Source organism: Cyprinus carpio, chromosome A7 (assembly GCF_018340385.1).
Source record: "Cyprinus carpio isolate SPL01 chromosome A7, ASM1834038v1, whole genome shotgun sequence".
NCBI lineage: Eukaryota > Metazoa > Chordata > Actinopteri > Cypriniformes > Cyprinidae > Cyprinus > Cyprinus carpio.
In genome coordinates this window covers 29,419,843-29,438,040 of record NC_056578.1, presented here as the reverse complement: position 1 = coordinate 29,438,040, position 18,198 = coordinate 29,419,843, and the positions used below count along the sequence as shown (strand labels likewise).

The 18,198-nt window shown below is 37.7% G+C and overlaps 1 protein-coding gene across 7 annotated transcripts in view; it reads right to left on the bottom strand.

The window, feature by feature from the left end:
• Nucleotides 1-18,198, bottom strand: part of LOC109091787 (NHS-like protein 2) — an 80,751-nt gene that overhangs the window by 48,807 nt on the left and 13,746 nt on the right. The window contains exons 1-2 of one of the 7 annotated variants that reach the window (XM_042760759.1): nt 17,340-17,572; nt 17,117-17,240 (exon numbers count right to left, since the gene is read on the bottom strand). The exons of 3 other annotated variants lie outside the window; for them this stretch is intronic. In XM_042760759.1, coding sequence (XP_042616693.1) covers nt 17,117-17,207 — 91 coding nt within the window. In that variant the 5' untranslated portion in view covers nt 17,208-17,240; nt 17,340-17,572. Of the gene's footprint in view, nt 1-17,116; nt 17,241-17,339; nt 17,573-18,198 lie in introns of those variants that run through there. 3 more of the 7 variants (XM_042760756.1, XM_042760760.1, XM_042760761.1) reach the window with 3 other exon arrangements.

The following is an 18,198-nucleotide window of genomic DNA, read 5'->3' as shown; positions in this document are numbered from 1 at the left end:
CTTCACACATATAAACAAAGACTCATAGAACAGTTTGTCAGTCTGCTTGCAGGCTTATGTTGTCTGGGTTTGAGCAGGTGTGTGTGCTTCAGTGAGTACCGACTGATTTTGCAGGAATACTGTCTTAATTTCTGTGAGTCATTGCTCCGCTGTGTATGTTTATTATTGCCTCTGCAAAAATAAAGCTTATTTACACTTATTAAATATAAAAATATTTACTGTAATTACTTAGGCTGTGTCTTGAGGCTGGAGCTTTCTTAACTGTGAAATGACTGTGAAATGTAATGCCAAAAAGCCTTCTAAACTTTAAATATTTCTATAGTAATTGATCTGTGCCACTAGCAGTGCGACATGAAATTGCCAAAATAATTACTGTTCAAAGAAATTTCCTAAACTCTTACCACCCCTTCCTCCCTATCCTCAATCTTCCATTGTTTGAAAACATATTGTATAGTCCTGCCTCAAACTCATGCCTATACAACACTTATCATTTACAGTTGTATCTGCATTTTTAGCTGAGTTAGACAATATGGTATGGAAAACACATCTTTGATGAGTGCAATGGGTATAGAAAAGAATCGCTCCCCTTTAAAATAATCACATTTTGTTGCTTTGCAGCCTGAAATGAAGACGGACACAGTTTTTGTTTTTATCCAGCTTACTCAGTGCAACTTATAACATCCAAGTAAAAGAGAAGGTTTACCTTCCAATATGACAATGACCCAAAGCACACAGCAAACTGAGCACACAGTGGCATGGCCTTGTCAGAGCCCAGACTTAAACCCCATTGAAAATCTGTGGAATAACATGAAGACTGCAGTCCACAAACACTCACCATCAAATTGAACTAAACTGAACCCAACAGACTAAAGGCTGTAATTAAAGCAAAAGATGGTTCAACAAAACACTGACACAATGAATGCACAATGCAGATCATTATTTTAATAAATAAAGTTTTTGTGCAAACAAAGCACTTACATCGCTTAATAAAACTGAGGTTAAACCACTGGAGTAGCATGAAGTGCTTTAACGATGTCTTTCCTACCATTCTGGGCTTTGAACATGTCGAGGGACAGAAAGCTCTCGGATTTTGTCAAAAATATATTTATTTGTGTTCAGAAGAGGAACGAAGGTCTGACGGGTGTGAAACGACATGAGGGTGAGTAATTAATGACAGAATTTCCATTTTTGGGTGAACTATTCCTTCAATTCGTCGATGGTTCCATCTTCCAACTGTAAAAAAAAAACAATGAAAGAAGCTGTTTTGGTGCTCAGTGCAAACTGGTTAAGTATGTACTAAAGGGGAAGGGGAAGTCGTGGCCCTGACGCCGCAGCATAAATGGCTGCCCACTGCTCCGGGTGTTTGTTCACAGTGTGTTCACTGCTGTGTGTGTGCACTTTGGATTGGTTAAATGCAGAGCACGATTTCTGAGTATGGGTCACCATACTTGGCTGTATGTCACGTCACTCACACTCACTCACTCACTCACTCACTAAAATATATACTATCAGATATTGCTCACTTAATGTTGTAACAGGACAGAAGGAAAAGTTATGCTGCTCTACAACTTTTTCTGTTAGCTGACAAGTGATGTTAGCTTGGTAGCTAAAGTTAACTACTTGTTTCTATGGACAAAATGAAATTTTTAAAGGGGCTTTATGAAAGAATTTAAGTATTCATCACTTTTTATTGCCAATGTGTGAACAGCATGTAAAGAAATTTTAAAAATAAGAGCCTGTAGACAAATTTTTACGTGCTCATGGGATAATCCAAGGGAAACTATTATAACAATTTTTATAGCAATTTTAATGAACCTCATCTGTTGACATGATGTTGGTCAATCACAGTGGCCAATGCTCGCTTACATTACTATGGAGTGTGTGCAAGAATATATATACAGAAATACAGCTCACTTAAGTGTCGCTAATAACAAAGGTTTCTGAATTCTACATAGAGATTAATATCAGAATTTTTAGGAGTTAATCTTTACTGTTGACAGTGAAATAGCTTGAGGGATCCTCTTGAATAGGACTAAGCGGTATGACAATACATTTTCACAGGACTGCTTGATTTTTGACATGCTGAAACAATAAAGGAGCAATAAAGAATACATTAAATACATTTCTCACACCAGTATTATGTATTTTAAATTAAATAAGTTTTATGACCAAAAATTTGTAATTTGCAACAAAATACATTTTGATTTATTTGTGCCCATCTCTGACTGTAAGATATTGTTAGTACACAAATTACTGTAAATAAACTAGCAAGAGTGTGCAAAGTTTGTTTAAAGACTTAGATTCATTGATCTTCAAACACAAATGTCCCTCAGTTGAAAGTCTGATATAAAGTAATCATGTCTCTTCAGAAGACTTGTATTAAACAACTTAATTCATTGGGATTACATTTACTATGGCTTTAGGAACTTTTTGAAGCATTAATGTTTCAATCTATCACTTTAAGAGAATTAATTTTCCAAGAGTGCCCATAGTTGAAGAAACATCCATATTCTTTATTTTCATATTAATATTTAGAGATTTAACAAGGTGTAATAAGAAACTGAACCTGTTTTTTAATAAAGCAATGTCAGAAAAAGCCATCATAACAGCCTGACAGTGGTGACTGCAGGTACAATGTGACCCTGTGCAGTCAACCAGCTGTTACCAAGATTAAATGTGACAACAGCAATATTGTTAATTTTCATATAAATGCTTGACTGACATAGGCGCTAACAGTGAGTGAAATGCAGTTAAAGAGTAAAATGCTTTAGGGAACATCTGTATGCTGTTTCTGTGATTATAACACAGCAGAACTGTGCTAATGAAAACAAGGGAATTGGAATCTCCCCATGAGACAAAACTGTATATTTGGATAAGACATAACATCTCTCACAGCACACCGACATGGTTTCAATAAGTTTGGCTTTTCTGCACAGTTGTCTTATGACCATAACATTTTCTGCTTCCTCAGTCATTGTAAAAGCTGTGTCAGCATCTTTAGTTCAGGGACCTTCTGCCAAACCTGCGGAGTTGCTCAAAAATCATTACTTCATTCCTACACGAGAAACAGAAACAGTAAAGGGAGGAGAAACTCTGATAGCACAGCAGGTTTCATTACTCCAACAGCTTGTGAGATCTCTCATGACATCTCTATTCCCTCTGGCTCTCACAGTACGCTGGCTGTCAATCATCAGCTCCATGTGCAAACTTCTCAGAAGGCCTAGATGCTGGGAATTTTCTGTCACTACCCAGCTGTTAGTCATAAAAACATAACTGTAAATCTACGCCTCTCTCTCACTGTCATAGCCTCATCAATAATTATAAAAAAAAAAAAAAATAAAAAAAAAAAAAAAACACAGACGCCATCAAAATCAGATTTTTTGCATTGGCAAGAAAACTAAATAAAAATGGTCACTGAAAGCAAAACTTTTAGTCTTTTATCTCATTCTGAGAAGCAAGTTTGCAGTGATATTGGCTCAGAAGCATATTCAAAACCAAGTTTACCTGTTCAACACTCACCTGGATCATAGACCAGGAGCCAACTGACCAATTCCCACAGGACAAAAGGAAAAGGAAATAGAGAAGGACAGCAGTGTGTGCTGTTCTGCACTACTGCAACAGAGGGTGAGGGGTGCAGAAGAACGCGCTCACGTTTAGAGGGCTTAGAGAGAGGAGGGAAAGGAGGTGGAGTGAAGAGAAAAATGGAAGGAGAAACAGGAGAGAGAGCCCCCCCCCCTTCTTTTCTCAGTTTTTTTAACTCATGATAGACTGTGTGAAAACCTCATGAACTGCACCATGGAGGAGGGAATGCCTTGAAAAACCATGAAAAATAAAACTAAACCACCGCGTCCACAGTGGCTCTGATGTCGGGAAAAAATTAAGACTCTTATTTTCATTTTTACACAGTGGTGGAAATGGCCAAAATTCACTTGGGGGACTCTAGTGTTTTAATAAAAATGAAAGAAGTGAAATGAAAGAATGATTAAATAAAAATGAGAATGATAAGTAATTATCTCTAATTGTTCTGATTGGCTAAGCCCTCCATATAAACACTTGTTATTTAGTGGTACAGTATTGCATGATTTGTAGATTTTATTTAATATTGTTTACACTTTGCATAAACATTTGAAATTAGTTTGTAAAAGTTAATATTATATTATTCAGGACTATACGTTTACATTTCTTTTTAGGGACACTCGTGCTTAGAGAAAAAAGCAGACAGCGTACAACTGGCTGAGGGCAAAGATATGCTAATATGGACCAGTCCGTCAGCAGTCATGGGCGGGGCCTGAGCAGCATGATGTCAAACTGCTCAGAAAATCAAACAATCAAAATTGAGGCTGTTTAGGTTTTTTAGGAATTAAAAAAGGAGTGAATGGTTTTTTATCATTGTAGGGTGGTGCTAAGACACATCCCCTTTAAAAGTTTTAAATATCAGATTTCTGCAACCACCCTTCTGAACCACATAGGTCTAGATGTCCAATGGAGTTTGAATCAGGGGTGTTTCTTCCAAAGAGGCAAGGGAGGCAGTGATTCCTCCACAGCAGAAAAATAAAACAATGCAATTATTACAAAACATGACATTAAACAGTATAAATCACTTGATTTTTCTAAAGTGACATTGTCCCTCAGCAACACCGGCAGTTAAAATTAGAGCAGGAGGCAGCATCTCTCTTGCGTCCCCTGAGCCCGCTAAGTTTTAACAGACCCCCTGCTGCATGCTGTGGATTTGGTAGGGGGTAATTGAGAACGAATGAGAAAATGTCACTTGCAAATTGATCTAAATTAATAAATAATGGTTAAAGGGAAGACTAATAAAAAAATAAGTAAACAACACACCTAGATATCACCACTTTGTCATGTCACATTGAAACTTGAAATGACATTGAAAACATGATCTGTGAGGGTTTCTTTAGTTTCTTTATCAGTTTGGTGAATGTGATCATCATGACGCCTGCAATGTTTAACAATCATAGATGCCTGATGATCTTAAAGTAATTTAATATAACATCAGTAGACAAATACAGTATAAATGAAAATATATAATTTCAGTACATGAAATGTGAAACTTGTATCTGGATTCTTATAGTTATTATTTTAGAATAAACATAAAACAGCTTAAAAAGTACAGTACTTTGTTTTAATAAATAATAAATAATAAACAGAACAATAACTACAATGCATTGTAAACATCCAAGAAATGTATTGGTTGTTGTTGTGTTGTAGTTTTTTGATAGTGTAAGTCATGTTTATTTATTTAACTTATTTATTTAACTAAAATTTGTCAACCTTAAGTGGAACTGGAATATGAATTTATATTTAAAAAAGAAAAAAATGACAGTGAGGTCTTTGCCCCCTCATTTCGCAACACTACTGCACACCACTGGTTTGCACAAACCTTACAAACAGCACAACAGTAAATATAGCTGCAAGCAGCGATGAAGGGCCAAAGCCCCCAGTGCCACTGCCACCCCGGAGGCATCAGGAAAACAGTGCAGAGTGGGCACATGCATTTAAACCTATGGCAGTCTGGTTGTTGAGTCACAGCAATGAAATGGTTACTCTAGAATATCAGAAGTGTGAAATTTTCACACTCTTTTTAATTATCTATACATTTTTAAAATGATTTTAATGATTATAAGCAATTATAAGCATTTGCTTTTAAGCATTTGTAAAATAATTGTAAAAAAACTATATTGACAGTGCAGTACATTTCAAATGATTCCATGCATTTATTCCTCATTCTAACTGATAGTAATTGAGAGAAGAAAGATCAGGCTTAAAAGATTTCTTATCCCATATCTTATCCACCTAGTGGACAACCTTAGTATTATAGCCTTCATCTGTCAGTTAAAACGTGTGATAGTTTAAAATTTGCTCTTAGCCCCCAAAGCATCAAAAATTCACAAAACTAAGCATGTTTCTTCAGAATGACATGTTCTCCATTCGTAAAAAGTTAAGGAGTTTTGACAATGCACTTTGAAGATATAAGAAAATTGCGGTTTCCTTTTCCTTCAATATATTGGCAAAGTTACATGTTGACAAAGTTTGGTGTGAATCGCATGATTATCCTAGAAGGAATAAGCAAAAATCCAGATCCTGATTTTTTTTTTTAATCCACATTCAAATCAAAATATCCGACTTCCTGTTGGTCATAGCTAATGACTTTAAATTAGTTTTCTGGCTTGATGAGAACAAAACATGTACCAAGTGTGGTGACTGTAGGAAAAAAGAACCCATCTATTTTCGTCAATATAGAGCACCTCCTACACTTCCATTTCTGAACTTCTGCCAAAGTCTTATGGTTGATAAAAGTGATGTGTGTGTGTTGAGTTTCATGAAATTCATGAAATATTAAGAATCCCTTCATAGTTTTACATTGGCCATGTTTTGACATTATTCTGATGAAGTTTGAAACAAATTGAGAAAAAATAAGAGTGTGTTTTCAAAGCATTTTGAAAATGGCACACTTCCTTCTGACAATTGGTGGTGCTATAACTTTAAGTCATTATAGTCACATCTATTTGATCGGCCTCCTTCAGTGAACATATTGCTGAAGTTTGATCAAAATCAGACAATGTATACTGAAGTTATAACACACTTCCTGTTTCTGTTTTTTTCACCATTAAATTATTGCCTCACCACGGCCAAACCATCCGAGATATCAAAAATCCCTTTGCAATTTAGCATCCTCAATGACTTGAGATCATATTAATCAAGCTTGGTGCCAATTGGATGAAACATCTAGGAGGAGTATTAAATATTTTGATGGATGCTCTTTTCAGAAAACCCTGAATACCTCACTTCCTGTTGGGTGAAGCCTATGACATGCAGTGCAAAATTTGTTCAGGTTTCATATGTATATGTGTAAGTATTTATGAGATATGCAGCAAGATTTCTGACTGTGTTCCAGGGGTGCTGTAGAGCCCCTGCGCACACCCAGCCTCTGCGTCTGTGCCAATTTTCCAACATGTGTGCCCATTTTCAAGAGTTTTTGACCATGATAAGGCTCCTAAAATGCCTAAAATGAGTGTCAGGGAAAAAAAATTCATCTAAAAAAAAAACCTAGAAAAACAACAGGGGCCTGCACACCCTAGGGCTTGGGCCCTAATGATGGAGAGTTTAAGGCAGAGCTGCATCTTGGACATCATTTGATGTAGAACTGCGTCTTATCTTTCCAGATCCCAAGAGTCATAATAGAGGAAATAGAAGAAGGAACAAAAGCAGCATAATCTCTCTCATTTCCTGTCATGTTATTGGTATCAAAATGTGAATGGATGCTTACAGACATGTTTTTTCATGTTTACATACATAATCATGTGCATGTGAGCATGCATGACTTCAGACTTCTGCATCCCCATGTAAAGATTATTATATAATATTAAAATACGCCTTGCATTACAATTTCATTCAGAAAACTCCACACACTGGCATATAAACCCTTAAAAGGAAGGAAAAACTCAGTCCCTCAATCTATTTCAACCTATATCCTACTAAGGCAAATGCTCTCTGCTTCTTTCTTTCTCTACCTTCCTCTTCATACTGTAAACAGCAGGGCAGACAACATAATCTCTCTCAGTAAAAATAGGGCTTCTTTCCAAGGCCTGGGGCCACTGAGTCTGCTGTTCTCTGTACATGAGAGCTTTTACAAATGTAGGAGGGTGAGCCATCCATCGGTTACAGCAGGTGCTTAATTGTGCCGAGATTTAAAATAAAGACCATAAAAAAGTTAAGGAGACATGAGTAGGCAGATATGGGCAGATCACGCAGAGTTCAAGGCAGTGATAAATAGTGTGGTTATTCCCTCTAGTGGGTGTGAATGGAATTGCACATGCTATATAAATTTTATATATATATATATATATATATATATATATATATATATATTCTTAAACATTTCTTTTGCCATTAATTGGAATAATGCAGTGAGATTTTTGTTTGCACAAGGAGTCTGACAACAGCCAGTGCTCCACACAGAGATCTGATCTCACTATCAGTCAGTCTGTCTTGGATTATATGAAGAGAAATACAAAACTAAGACAAACAAAATCCAGAAGAACTGTGTCAATGTCTCCAAGACACTTCAAGAATCCTACCTGCAAAGCTACCTGAAAAACTACGTACAAGGCAAGTGCACCTAGGACAAAAGCTGAGTTAGCCTCAAAATCAATTACTCTTGGATGAACATCACATGATCTTAATAAAACACCCAAGTGTGCATATTTGTATCACATTCTACTTTCAGCACATCTTAGCAAATCAGAACTGCAACGCTGCATGAGTCCATATACCGCAGAGAAGATAGTGAAGGAATACAAACAAACACACTCACACACAAACACACGCACACAAATGTATACACATGTAAACTCAAATTTGCGAGCAAATATACTTACCTTTTCACAAGGATCAAAAGACGCAGCTAAACAAACAGTCCAACAGTATGTCAAACACATATAGAAACTGAGGCCTGCACACAAATACACACACCGAAGGGAGGAGGAGTTAGGCCTCCTCCACATACACACACACACTGAGCTGGTGTGACTCTTTGACTGAGCTGTGCATAGGCTCCCAGCTGGCCCGTCTTTCAGTTAAGCACTGGGCTGATCTGTTCTCCAGTATATAAAGATGCCACTATCTCCACTCTCAACTGCCTATAAACTCAATTAAGTCTGTCAGACACTCTCCCTCCTCCTATATCCGTCTCCCAAACTCCCAATCTCCCTTTCTTTCTCCCACCAGACCCAGATGAGCAAACACACTCATAATCTGATTAAAATCTCTGTGCCCTTCAGAATGATTTTTTTTCTTCAGCTTTATTATCTGTAATATTTGGACTCATTCTTACCCATAAATATAGTTTTTTAGTGATTATGACGTGCTCGGGAACATACAGGAAATTTTAGTCCTTTTTTTGTTTTTGAGAATTAAAATATTGTTCCATTTAAACCACATTTTGAAAACAGAGGCATATGAGTGCAATTACTTGAGCAGGACTGGGTCAAACATTTTCTAGATCAGTGGTTCTCAACCAGGGGGCCTCAGCAAACTTCCAAAGGGGCCTTAAAATGGCTTTGAAATAAAACAAAATAAATATTATGAAATAAGACAAAAGAAGCTTTAAAACAAACTAAAACCCCAAACTTCTGGAATTCTATAATTTAATTATCTGAATTTCAACTAATTATTTCTGTTACTTATTTTAATCTATGGACACTCCTTCTCTAAATTTAAAAAAGGGGGTCTTTGAATATTGTTGTGGACATTAGTGGGCCTTGGAGTCAAAAAGGTGTAGAACTGTTATTTGGATCGAAATTTTTGAATTAAAATAAGAAAGGGGAAGTCGTGGCCTAGTGGTTAGAGAGTTTAACTCCTAACCCTAAGGTTAGGTTCAAGTCTCGGGCCGGCAATATCACGACTGAGGTGCGCTTGAGCAAGGCACCGAACCCCCAACTGCTCCCTAAGGCGCCGCAGCATAAATGGCTGCCCACTGCTCCGGGTGTGTGTTCATGGTGGGTGTGTGCACTTTGGATGGGTTAAATGCAGAGCACGAATTCTGAGTATGGGTAACCATACTTGGCTGTATGTCACGTCACTTTTAAAAATCCAAATATTTGCCTTTTATTAGCGATATTAGACTTCTGGAACCCACAATATTATAATTAAAGGGATAGATCACCTAAAAATGAAAATTCTGTCTTTACTCACGAAATTCCAAAACTTTTTAGCTTTCTTTATCTTGTGGAACATAAAAGAACATAAGAGATTTTTTTCAGATACAGTGGAAGTCAATGGGCTCCAGTGTTGTTTGGCTCTCAAAGTTCCACAGAAGAAAATGAAGAAATTCATATGGTTTTGAAGATAAGTAAATGATGACAGAATATTCAGTTTTAGATTAACTATCCTTTTAATATTAATTTACACAAATATTTTTGGGGAAAAAAAACTACAAATATGCATTATACATTTATCAGTCAATGACTAGACCATACCAGATAGCTGTATGAAAACTGAGTGCAGATCAAGATTGAGTTCATGACTGTAGAGCACACTTTGTGAGACAGATTCTGGGGAATTTAAGATGTTAGGTCACATTCCTCTGGTGGTTCTCCAGTATTTATCTAAATCAGTCAGTCCGCTGTTTGTTGTGGTGTTACACACTCATTGTAACAGGTAAAGTTATTGAGCAACAACACATGTGATATGTACAATTCCTCATAGGCGCATACACGGACAAAATACATACTGATATGATACTAAACACTTTTCTCTGACCTACAGCTAATGGAGCGAATGCTGAGTGATGCTCTAAGACCTTATTGTGTGTGTCTCCCTCAAACTGGCCAGAGGGCATACTGACAAAGGCCTTCCCTTCCCATACACCCACTCATATAACCCTCTGTCACCACCATTAAATCTGACACTGATCGGTGTGTGTGTGAGAGTAGGTCAAAAATTCCACAATAAGGATATAATTGAGACACAAATACACACAACACTCCAGAGCCTGTCTAACTTTAAACAAATGATCTGCAATGTCTTAACTTGTACCCTCTACTCTAAGTGAAAGTGAAAGTGAAAGTCGTGACATTTGCCAAGTATGGTTACCCATACTCGGAATTGGTGCTCTGCATTTAACCCATCCAAGTGCACACACACAGCAATGAGAAGTGAACACACCGTGAACACACACCCGGAGCAGTGGGCAGCTCCAGCGACCGGGGAGCAACTGGGGGTTCAGTGCCTTGCTCAAGGGCACTTCAGCCATGGGTATTGAGGGTGGAAGAGAGCGATGTTCATTTCACTCCCTCCCACCTACAACTCCTGCCAGCACCGAGACTCGAACCTGCAACATTCGGGTTACAAGTCCAAATCTCTAACCATTAGGCCACAGCTGCCCATGAACTCTAACAACCATCTTCTATAAAGGGGCCAGGGTTTAGATGGGTCTGAGTAGCCCCGGCAGGTAGCCCCTGCTGGTAGCTGCCATAACTACAACATTCTGCTCACTGCACATCATTATAGTCAAAAGTTTGGGGTCAGTTATATACAGTATACAGTCATGGCCAAAAGTTTTGGCAGTGACATAAATTTTGTGTTTTGCAAAGATTGCTGCTTAAACTGTAAAAGCTTCACTGGCCAAAAAAATGAACTTTTCACAAAAAATAAATAAATAAATAAATAAAAAATTCACAGTTTTTTTGATCCTGCACACAAAATGACCAGCTAACATTAATTGACCAATCATATCAGGAGCACATGTGAAAGTGTGAATGAGTACTAGTCAGGTTAATCACTATCATATTAATTAGATTGTAAGAGCAGACTGATTGCTATAAAAGGAGGGAAGAAGCACTTCCAATCATTGTGTTCTTGTTAGCAATACCTCCAAAGAAACATGTGCAGCCATCATCGCATTGCATCAAAATGGCCTCAGATGCAAGGAAATTGCTACAAAGAATACTGCACCTGAAAGAACCATTTACCAGATCATCAAGAACTTCAAGGAGAGAGGTTTAACAGCAGTGAAGAAATCTTCAGGACGTCCCAGAGTGTGCAGCAAGCTCCAGGACCGTCTCCTCCTGAGGAGTCAGCTACAGAATCATGTCTCCAGCAGTGCAGAGCTTGCTCAGGAACAGCAGCAGGTTGGTGTGAGAGCATCTTCATGCACAGTGACAAGACTTTTGGACAACGGCCTGGTGTCAAGAAGGGCAGCAAAGAAGCCACTTCAAGGCACTTCAAACAAAGAAAAACATCAAGGACAGACTGAAATTCTGCAGGAAGTAAAAAGATTGGACTGTAGAATACTGGTGCAACGTTATTTTCTCTGATGAAGCTCCCTTGTGACTGTTTGGGACATCTGGAATATCAATTGTTCAGAGAAGAAAAGGTGAACACAGTCCTGTGTTGTGCCAACAGTGAAGCATCCTGAGACCATCCTTGTGTGGGGTTGCTTTTCAACCAAGGGAGTGGGCTCTCTCATAATTCTGCCCAAAAACACTGCCATGAATAAAGAATGGTATCAAAACGTCCTGCAAGAGAGACTTCTTCCAACAATCCATGAGCAGTTCGGTGATCTGTGCAATTTCCAGCATGATGGAGCACCATGTCACAAAGCAAGAGTGATAAAGAAGTGACTCAAAGATCATCACATTGAAATTTTGTATCCGTGGCCAGGAAACTCCCCGGATCTCAATCCCATAGAGAACCTGTGGTCAGTCCTCAAAAGGCGAGTGGACAAGCAGAAGTCAACAAATTGTGATCAACTCCAAGAACTAATAAGGCAAGAATGGATCACCATCAGTCAGGATTTGGCCCAGAATCTAATATCCAGCATGCCAGAGCGAATTGCAGGGGTTATGAAGAACAAGGATCAACACTGTAAATATTGACTCATTATGTTTTTTTGCCAATAAAAGCCGTTACTTATAATATGTGTATCATTGTTTTTTCAGTATACCATAGAAACATGTGGAAAAATAATCTACAAATACTGAAGCAGCAAACTTTGCAAAACACAAAATGTATGTCACTGCCAAAACTTTTGGCCATGACTAGTATGTTTATAGCAAGGATGCATAAAATTGATCCATATTGATATTGAAGACATTTATAAAATGTCTGTGGGAAAAAAACATGCTACAGTTCCACAAAAAAATCAATTAGTTCAACTGTTTTAAACATTGATTATAAGAAATGTTTCTTGAGCACCAAATCACCATATTAAAATGATTCCTGAATGATTATGTGACACTGAAAACTGAAGTAATGGCTATTGAAAATTCAGCTTTGCTGAATGAATAAAAATTTTAAATGTATTAAAATAGAAAACAGTTATTTTAACATTATTATTGTTAATATTACTGTTTTTACTGTATTTTTGATTAAGTAAATGCAGCCTTGATGAGTATAAGAGACAAAAACATAAAAAAACTACCAATCTCAAACTCTTAAATGATAGTGTGTGTGTGTGTGTGTGTGTGTGTGTGTTTGTATATGGTGTATATATAGTCATGATGTAATTTTTCTGCAGCTCCAAAGTGTAGAACTAATCTTACATCACCTGAAAAGAACAGTGAATAAACATTTCACAGTGTTTTATTGATATGCACTGACTCACTGAGTGCTGCCATTGTTTCCCTGAAGCAATGAAAAGATATTTTCAGTGGTATAAGAAGCTGAGTTGGGTTAACCAGCAAAAGAGAATAGGGCCATGGCCTCACTGAACCATTGGGAGGTGTGCGTGGTCAGGGAAAAGCTCCTAATGTGGGCCTGCAGCATCCAAGATGAGTCTGCGTGTGCCAGGACGAGCAGCCAACACGAAGATTCAGACTCAAAGGACGAGCGGAATGAAAGGCATGTCGTGGGGTAAAAAAACATTCATTCCCTCACAAAGACAAAAACATTTTTTTTAAAATTAACGGTGTTAAGACAATGACGTGTCCAAACCGGTCCAAATCCCTTAGTGCATGAAGAAAACTTTTCGATAATCTCCCAGCAAAGGTCTGGGTGGTCAACTCTCTCCTCGTAACCCTGAAAATCTCCCAAAATAAACAAACTGATCTTTGAATAGTATTTAATGAAAAGGTTTTAATGGAAAAAGTAATTCGGTGCCCCTCACACCCTCTGTCTCAAGCCTCTTAGAGAATGTAAACAGAACAAACAGTGAAGAAACCTGACTGACTTGTTATAAAGAAGAAATGCCTGCAACTTACTGCAGACCATACTGATAGTGAATACTTCACTTGATCTAAAGGGGTTATATTTACCACTGTGTAACAATTTAATAGCTGGAACAGACTTATATTTGAAGAAAAAAAATGGAACAATGGAGTGCAGGCACGGAGGGAAGAAAGAGGCTGTGAGTGAAATATGGAGAGAGCGCTATTGCTCTGGAAGGGCTGCCTAGCTGAGATAACTATCAGTGCTGTGAGAACGGAGAAATGGGTTGATTTATGCTGGAAAAGAGAGAGCTGTATTGGAAAAGGTTGTTTCTTTGTTGTCCACATGGCTGGATTAATATGAACATGGAAAGTGGAAAACATCTGCTGAGCATTACAAGCCGTCGGGGGACGCCCATGCACCTCTTGCACATTGCACACGTGCAAAAAGACACACGTATACACGCTCACATTTACACAATCCACACAGTTCTCATTTCCTGCTTGGAAAGTGGGGCCAGGCCGTCAGCACCATTTCTTGAGTCTCGTTCTATACATTCACTCCCATCCCCCCATATTTGAGAAACTCAAGTGGAAGTAAAAGAGGCGTTTCCACATCAGCACTATAATACAGTAAAACATACACATGCCATCTGCACACTTCTTCAACCAGATGCATGATCAGTCCCAACTCACTGAGGAATGTAAAACAAACGTGAACAAAATAGAGAGGATGACATCATTGCGAATGGAGGGAAAAGGAAGAGTGGCAGAGCTTAAAGTGCTTTAAAGTGCAAGATGATGTTATTACAAGCTTGAATGTTGAGCATCAGTTCACAGCTTGGCTCATGACAGTCGTCAATGTAATTAGACAACATGGAGACATTGTGCATGTAATGTGATTACAACTACTTTTTCACACCAGGTGATTTCACATCAGGCTACCATCCTACCGACTTTCTGAAAGTCATTCTGTCTGTTTCCATGGAGATGATTGGCTGGGAGTGAATGACCAAACTTTCAACAAAGCAGATGATTCAGACTCTCTGTAGATGTGTTTCCAGATCTGCCTTCCTGTTAGGATGTTTTTCTTATCTAAATATTAATCACGAGAACAGAGTCCACAAATCTGCTGTAAGACCCACAATGGGCACATACTACTGAGACCTGTCAGCAGGCCTGGGGATTTAGCTATCCCAGCATGCCCGTGAATGTCGTAGCACGGTACTAAGGCAGCAGAACACTCTCAGTGGTTTCCTCTAAAAATAAACAACAACGACAACAACAAGCGCTGGGGTTAGCGCTGAGCTGCATCTGCCAAATATGAGCTAATGCCATTAGTCAGGAGGGCAAGAAAAAGACAAATGCAACTTATATGTTACCTCAACACAACATGAGGAATTCAAGAAGTTGAACAACCACAATTCCTAGACCACATATTTAATCTGATGCCAAACCATCCCTGGTTACTTCCCTAATTTAAATACAAATTTAAACCAGAAAGCATTACCACAGATCTGGCCAGTCCTCAGTGTTTATAAAGACTTAAACTGAGTAAAGAAATGGTCCCAGACTACATAACCTACTCTCCCTGCTAAACCAAAACCAGTGAAGCCAAAATCTGTCAGTTAAAGGTGGTTTGTCTACTTATATAACAGAAATGCCCAGTGATGTTTATTCAAATATTTACTGTATTAACATACACTACTGTTCAAACGTTTGGTGTCAGTACGTTTTTTTATGTTTTTGAAAGAAGTCTCTTTTGCTCACAAAGGATGCATTTATTTTATTAAACATACAGCAAAGTCACTAATATTTAAAAAAAAAAAAAAATCTATTTAAAATAACTTTTCTATTTTAATTAACTTTAAATTTTAATTTATTACTGTGATGGCAAAGGTGACTTTTCAGCATCATTACTTTTCAGTGCCACATGATCCTTCAGAAAAAAATTCTAAAATGCTGATTTGGTGCTCAAGAAACATTTTATATTATCATCATTGTTGAAAACATAATATTTTCGTGGTAATCATGATACTTCTTTGACTTTTGAACAGTAGTGTGCATCTGTTTACTCTCTATTCCGGTCCGTGGGTAGACAAAAGCATTAGAAAGGCAGTAGTGAGTCATTTGTGGTTACATGATCAAGAATCCAAATTACAGTAGATATAAAGACTCAGAATAGGTAATAACCTATAACTTCAAATGAAACCTGTCCACTAATTTTTTTTTTTTTTTTTATAAAAAACATCCAATCGATGTATAAAAAGGGTCTCTGTAGAAACCACCAATTATGAAACCATCTGTTTTGCGTTAATAATGAAACAATACAGCAATAACCAGTCGTGAAAGATCTCTTTTAATCTCATCCAGCAATACAAACTGAAAGAATAAAAGAGTGTCTCAGCTCCTAAGCATTGCCTGGACCAGAATCAGAAGACTTTGAGAAATCCGTTTCATGAAATATGGATCAAACGAAATGCAATAATCTCACCCAGAAAGTCAAAATAGTCTCTCAGTACCTAAAAAGAAAACACAAACACATTTTTCTCAGGCCTTTTATTAAGTCTTAAACTACAGGAGCCATATACAAACAAATATACTCACAGGTAAATGGATTAAACACACCACAGATGAATACTAGTGTGAAACCTTCAGTCCAATACTGAGTGCAGACATGAAAAACGAAATATTTGATTTGACTGCAATGAGGTAAGAGTCGCCCCCATTTGATAGTGTCATATGATGATTGGAGCTGAAGGTTTTTATGCCCCATGCCCAAAGGGAAAAGCTCAATGCTCAGCTTTATTCCACTACTTTCTATCTGTTTTAGCACACAAAGTATGAGAAGAATTATAGATGTTGAGTCAGTGAGCAGAAATGAGTCAGTGCAAACTCCCAAGAATTGTATAAATGGCTATATAAACAAATGAAAAATGTATTTTGTTCATAATTAATATTATTAACATCCCAGGGTGAAAAAAAAAATATTTTTTTTTCTTTATTTTTCTTTAACAATAATAAAATTATTATTTATAAAGAATGTCAATATTATTATTAAATCTATATTAAATCATCTTTAAATTATATTATAATTTTATGATTCTAATATAATTTTATGTAAAAAGGTAATTACCTTACTTTATGTAGTCTAATTTCTTATATGTAATTTATTTTTTACAGCTGATGAGTTTGCAGAAGAGTAAACTGTGTGTGTCTGTAGGCAAACTCAGCAAGTGTGCGATCAGTGTGTGTGATGGAATAGAGCGCATGATAAATGAGTGACCAGTGACTACCTGAGACTGCAGCACATTAGTACATAGTACTATAAACTACAAGCCATACAAACACACTGAACATTACAAATCATGCACAGTCTCTACAAAGAGCACACACCTTCACCTAAAAGTGTTAGGAGCAGCGTAAAGATGAGTACAGTAAAGCTCCATTACCTCTGAAGAAGGGCATGGTGAACGCTGCCTCCGATCCCCTCGTTTCTCCCTGCCTGCCCTGTCCCGGAGACCTCCGCCTCCTCCAACGCATCCCTGTACCGTCCGATAACACACACACCCTGCGCTGAATAAATGACAAGTCAGGAATGTGCGTTTTCCCTCGTGGACAGCATCATACTCTGAGCACAGACGCACACATGCACACGCACACACACACACACACCTAACACAGGAGTTCATAGGACGAGAGGATGCAGCTGCTTTTCCTTTCACACTTTCTCCCTCTCGCTCTCTCATCAGTTCTGTGTCTTTCCATCCTCACTGCAGCAAATTCTGTGGCGTCAGCCTCAAATCACAGCTTACACACACACACTCGCGCAAACAGGGCATCACTGTTGAAAAGCAACCAGCACATTCACACTGTTTCACCGTTATGAAACACCTGCTGTCCTCACATCACGTACTAATGGATCTACAGCCTCTATATTAGTGGTTGTCCACCGTTGTTGTTGTTTTTTTTCAGGAAAGATTTCACATTGGTGATGCAACGCAGTGCCAAAAACTAGGTAGCTTTTTTTGTTTTGGGTGTTTTTTTGTTTTTTTTTTTAGGATACAATATCATGCAATCTGTCCATGCTGGCAGTGTTTCAGCTACTACCTAATTTGTCTCTTTCTTCCAAGTGACAGACAAACTCTGATTAAATTCTGTGGAGTTTGATTGCTCACACAGTTTTGACACTGACAACAATAAAATATAGGCTTATTATCTTCCCCATTTTAAAAGCCTATTGATATGTTATGCTAATTATGCATGAATATATATGGTGAGTTGCATTTTATTTTTTCTACTTTTCTATTTTCACATTGTTTTGCTGCATTGTCTAATTCTACAAACACAGACCTGTGGCCCATTTTTCATTGCATTGCACAACTGCATGTGAAGAAACACGAATCATCACGTCCAAAGTCAGACACCTAGAAAAAGGACAATTACAGCCCACTAATTAAACGTCAGCAGAAGATGAAACCCAGAAATGAGCTAGCATTTTTGCTCCTGTGGTTCCATTGTTTTGAAGTCAATG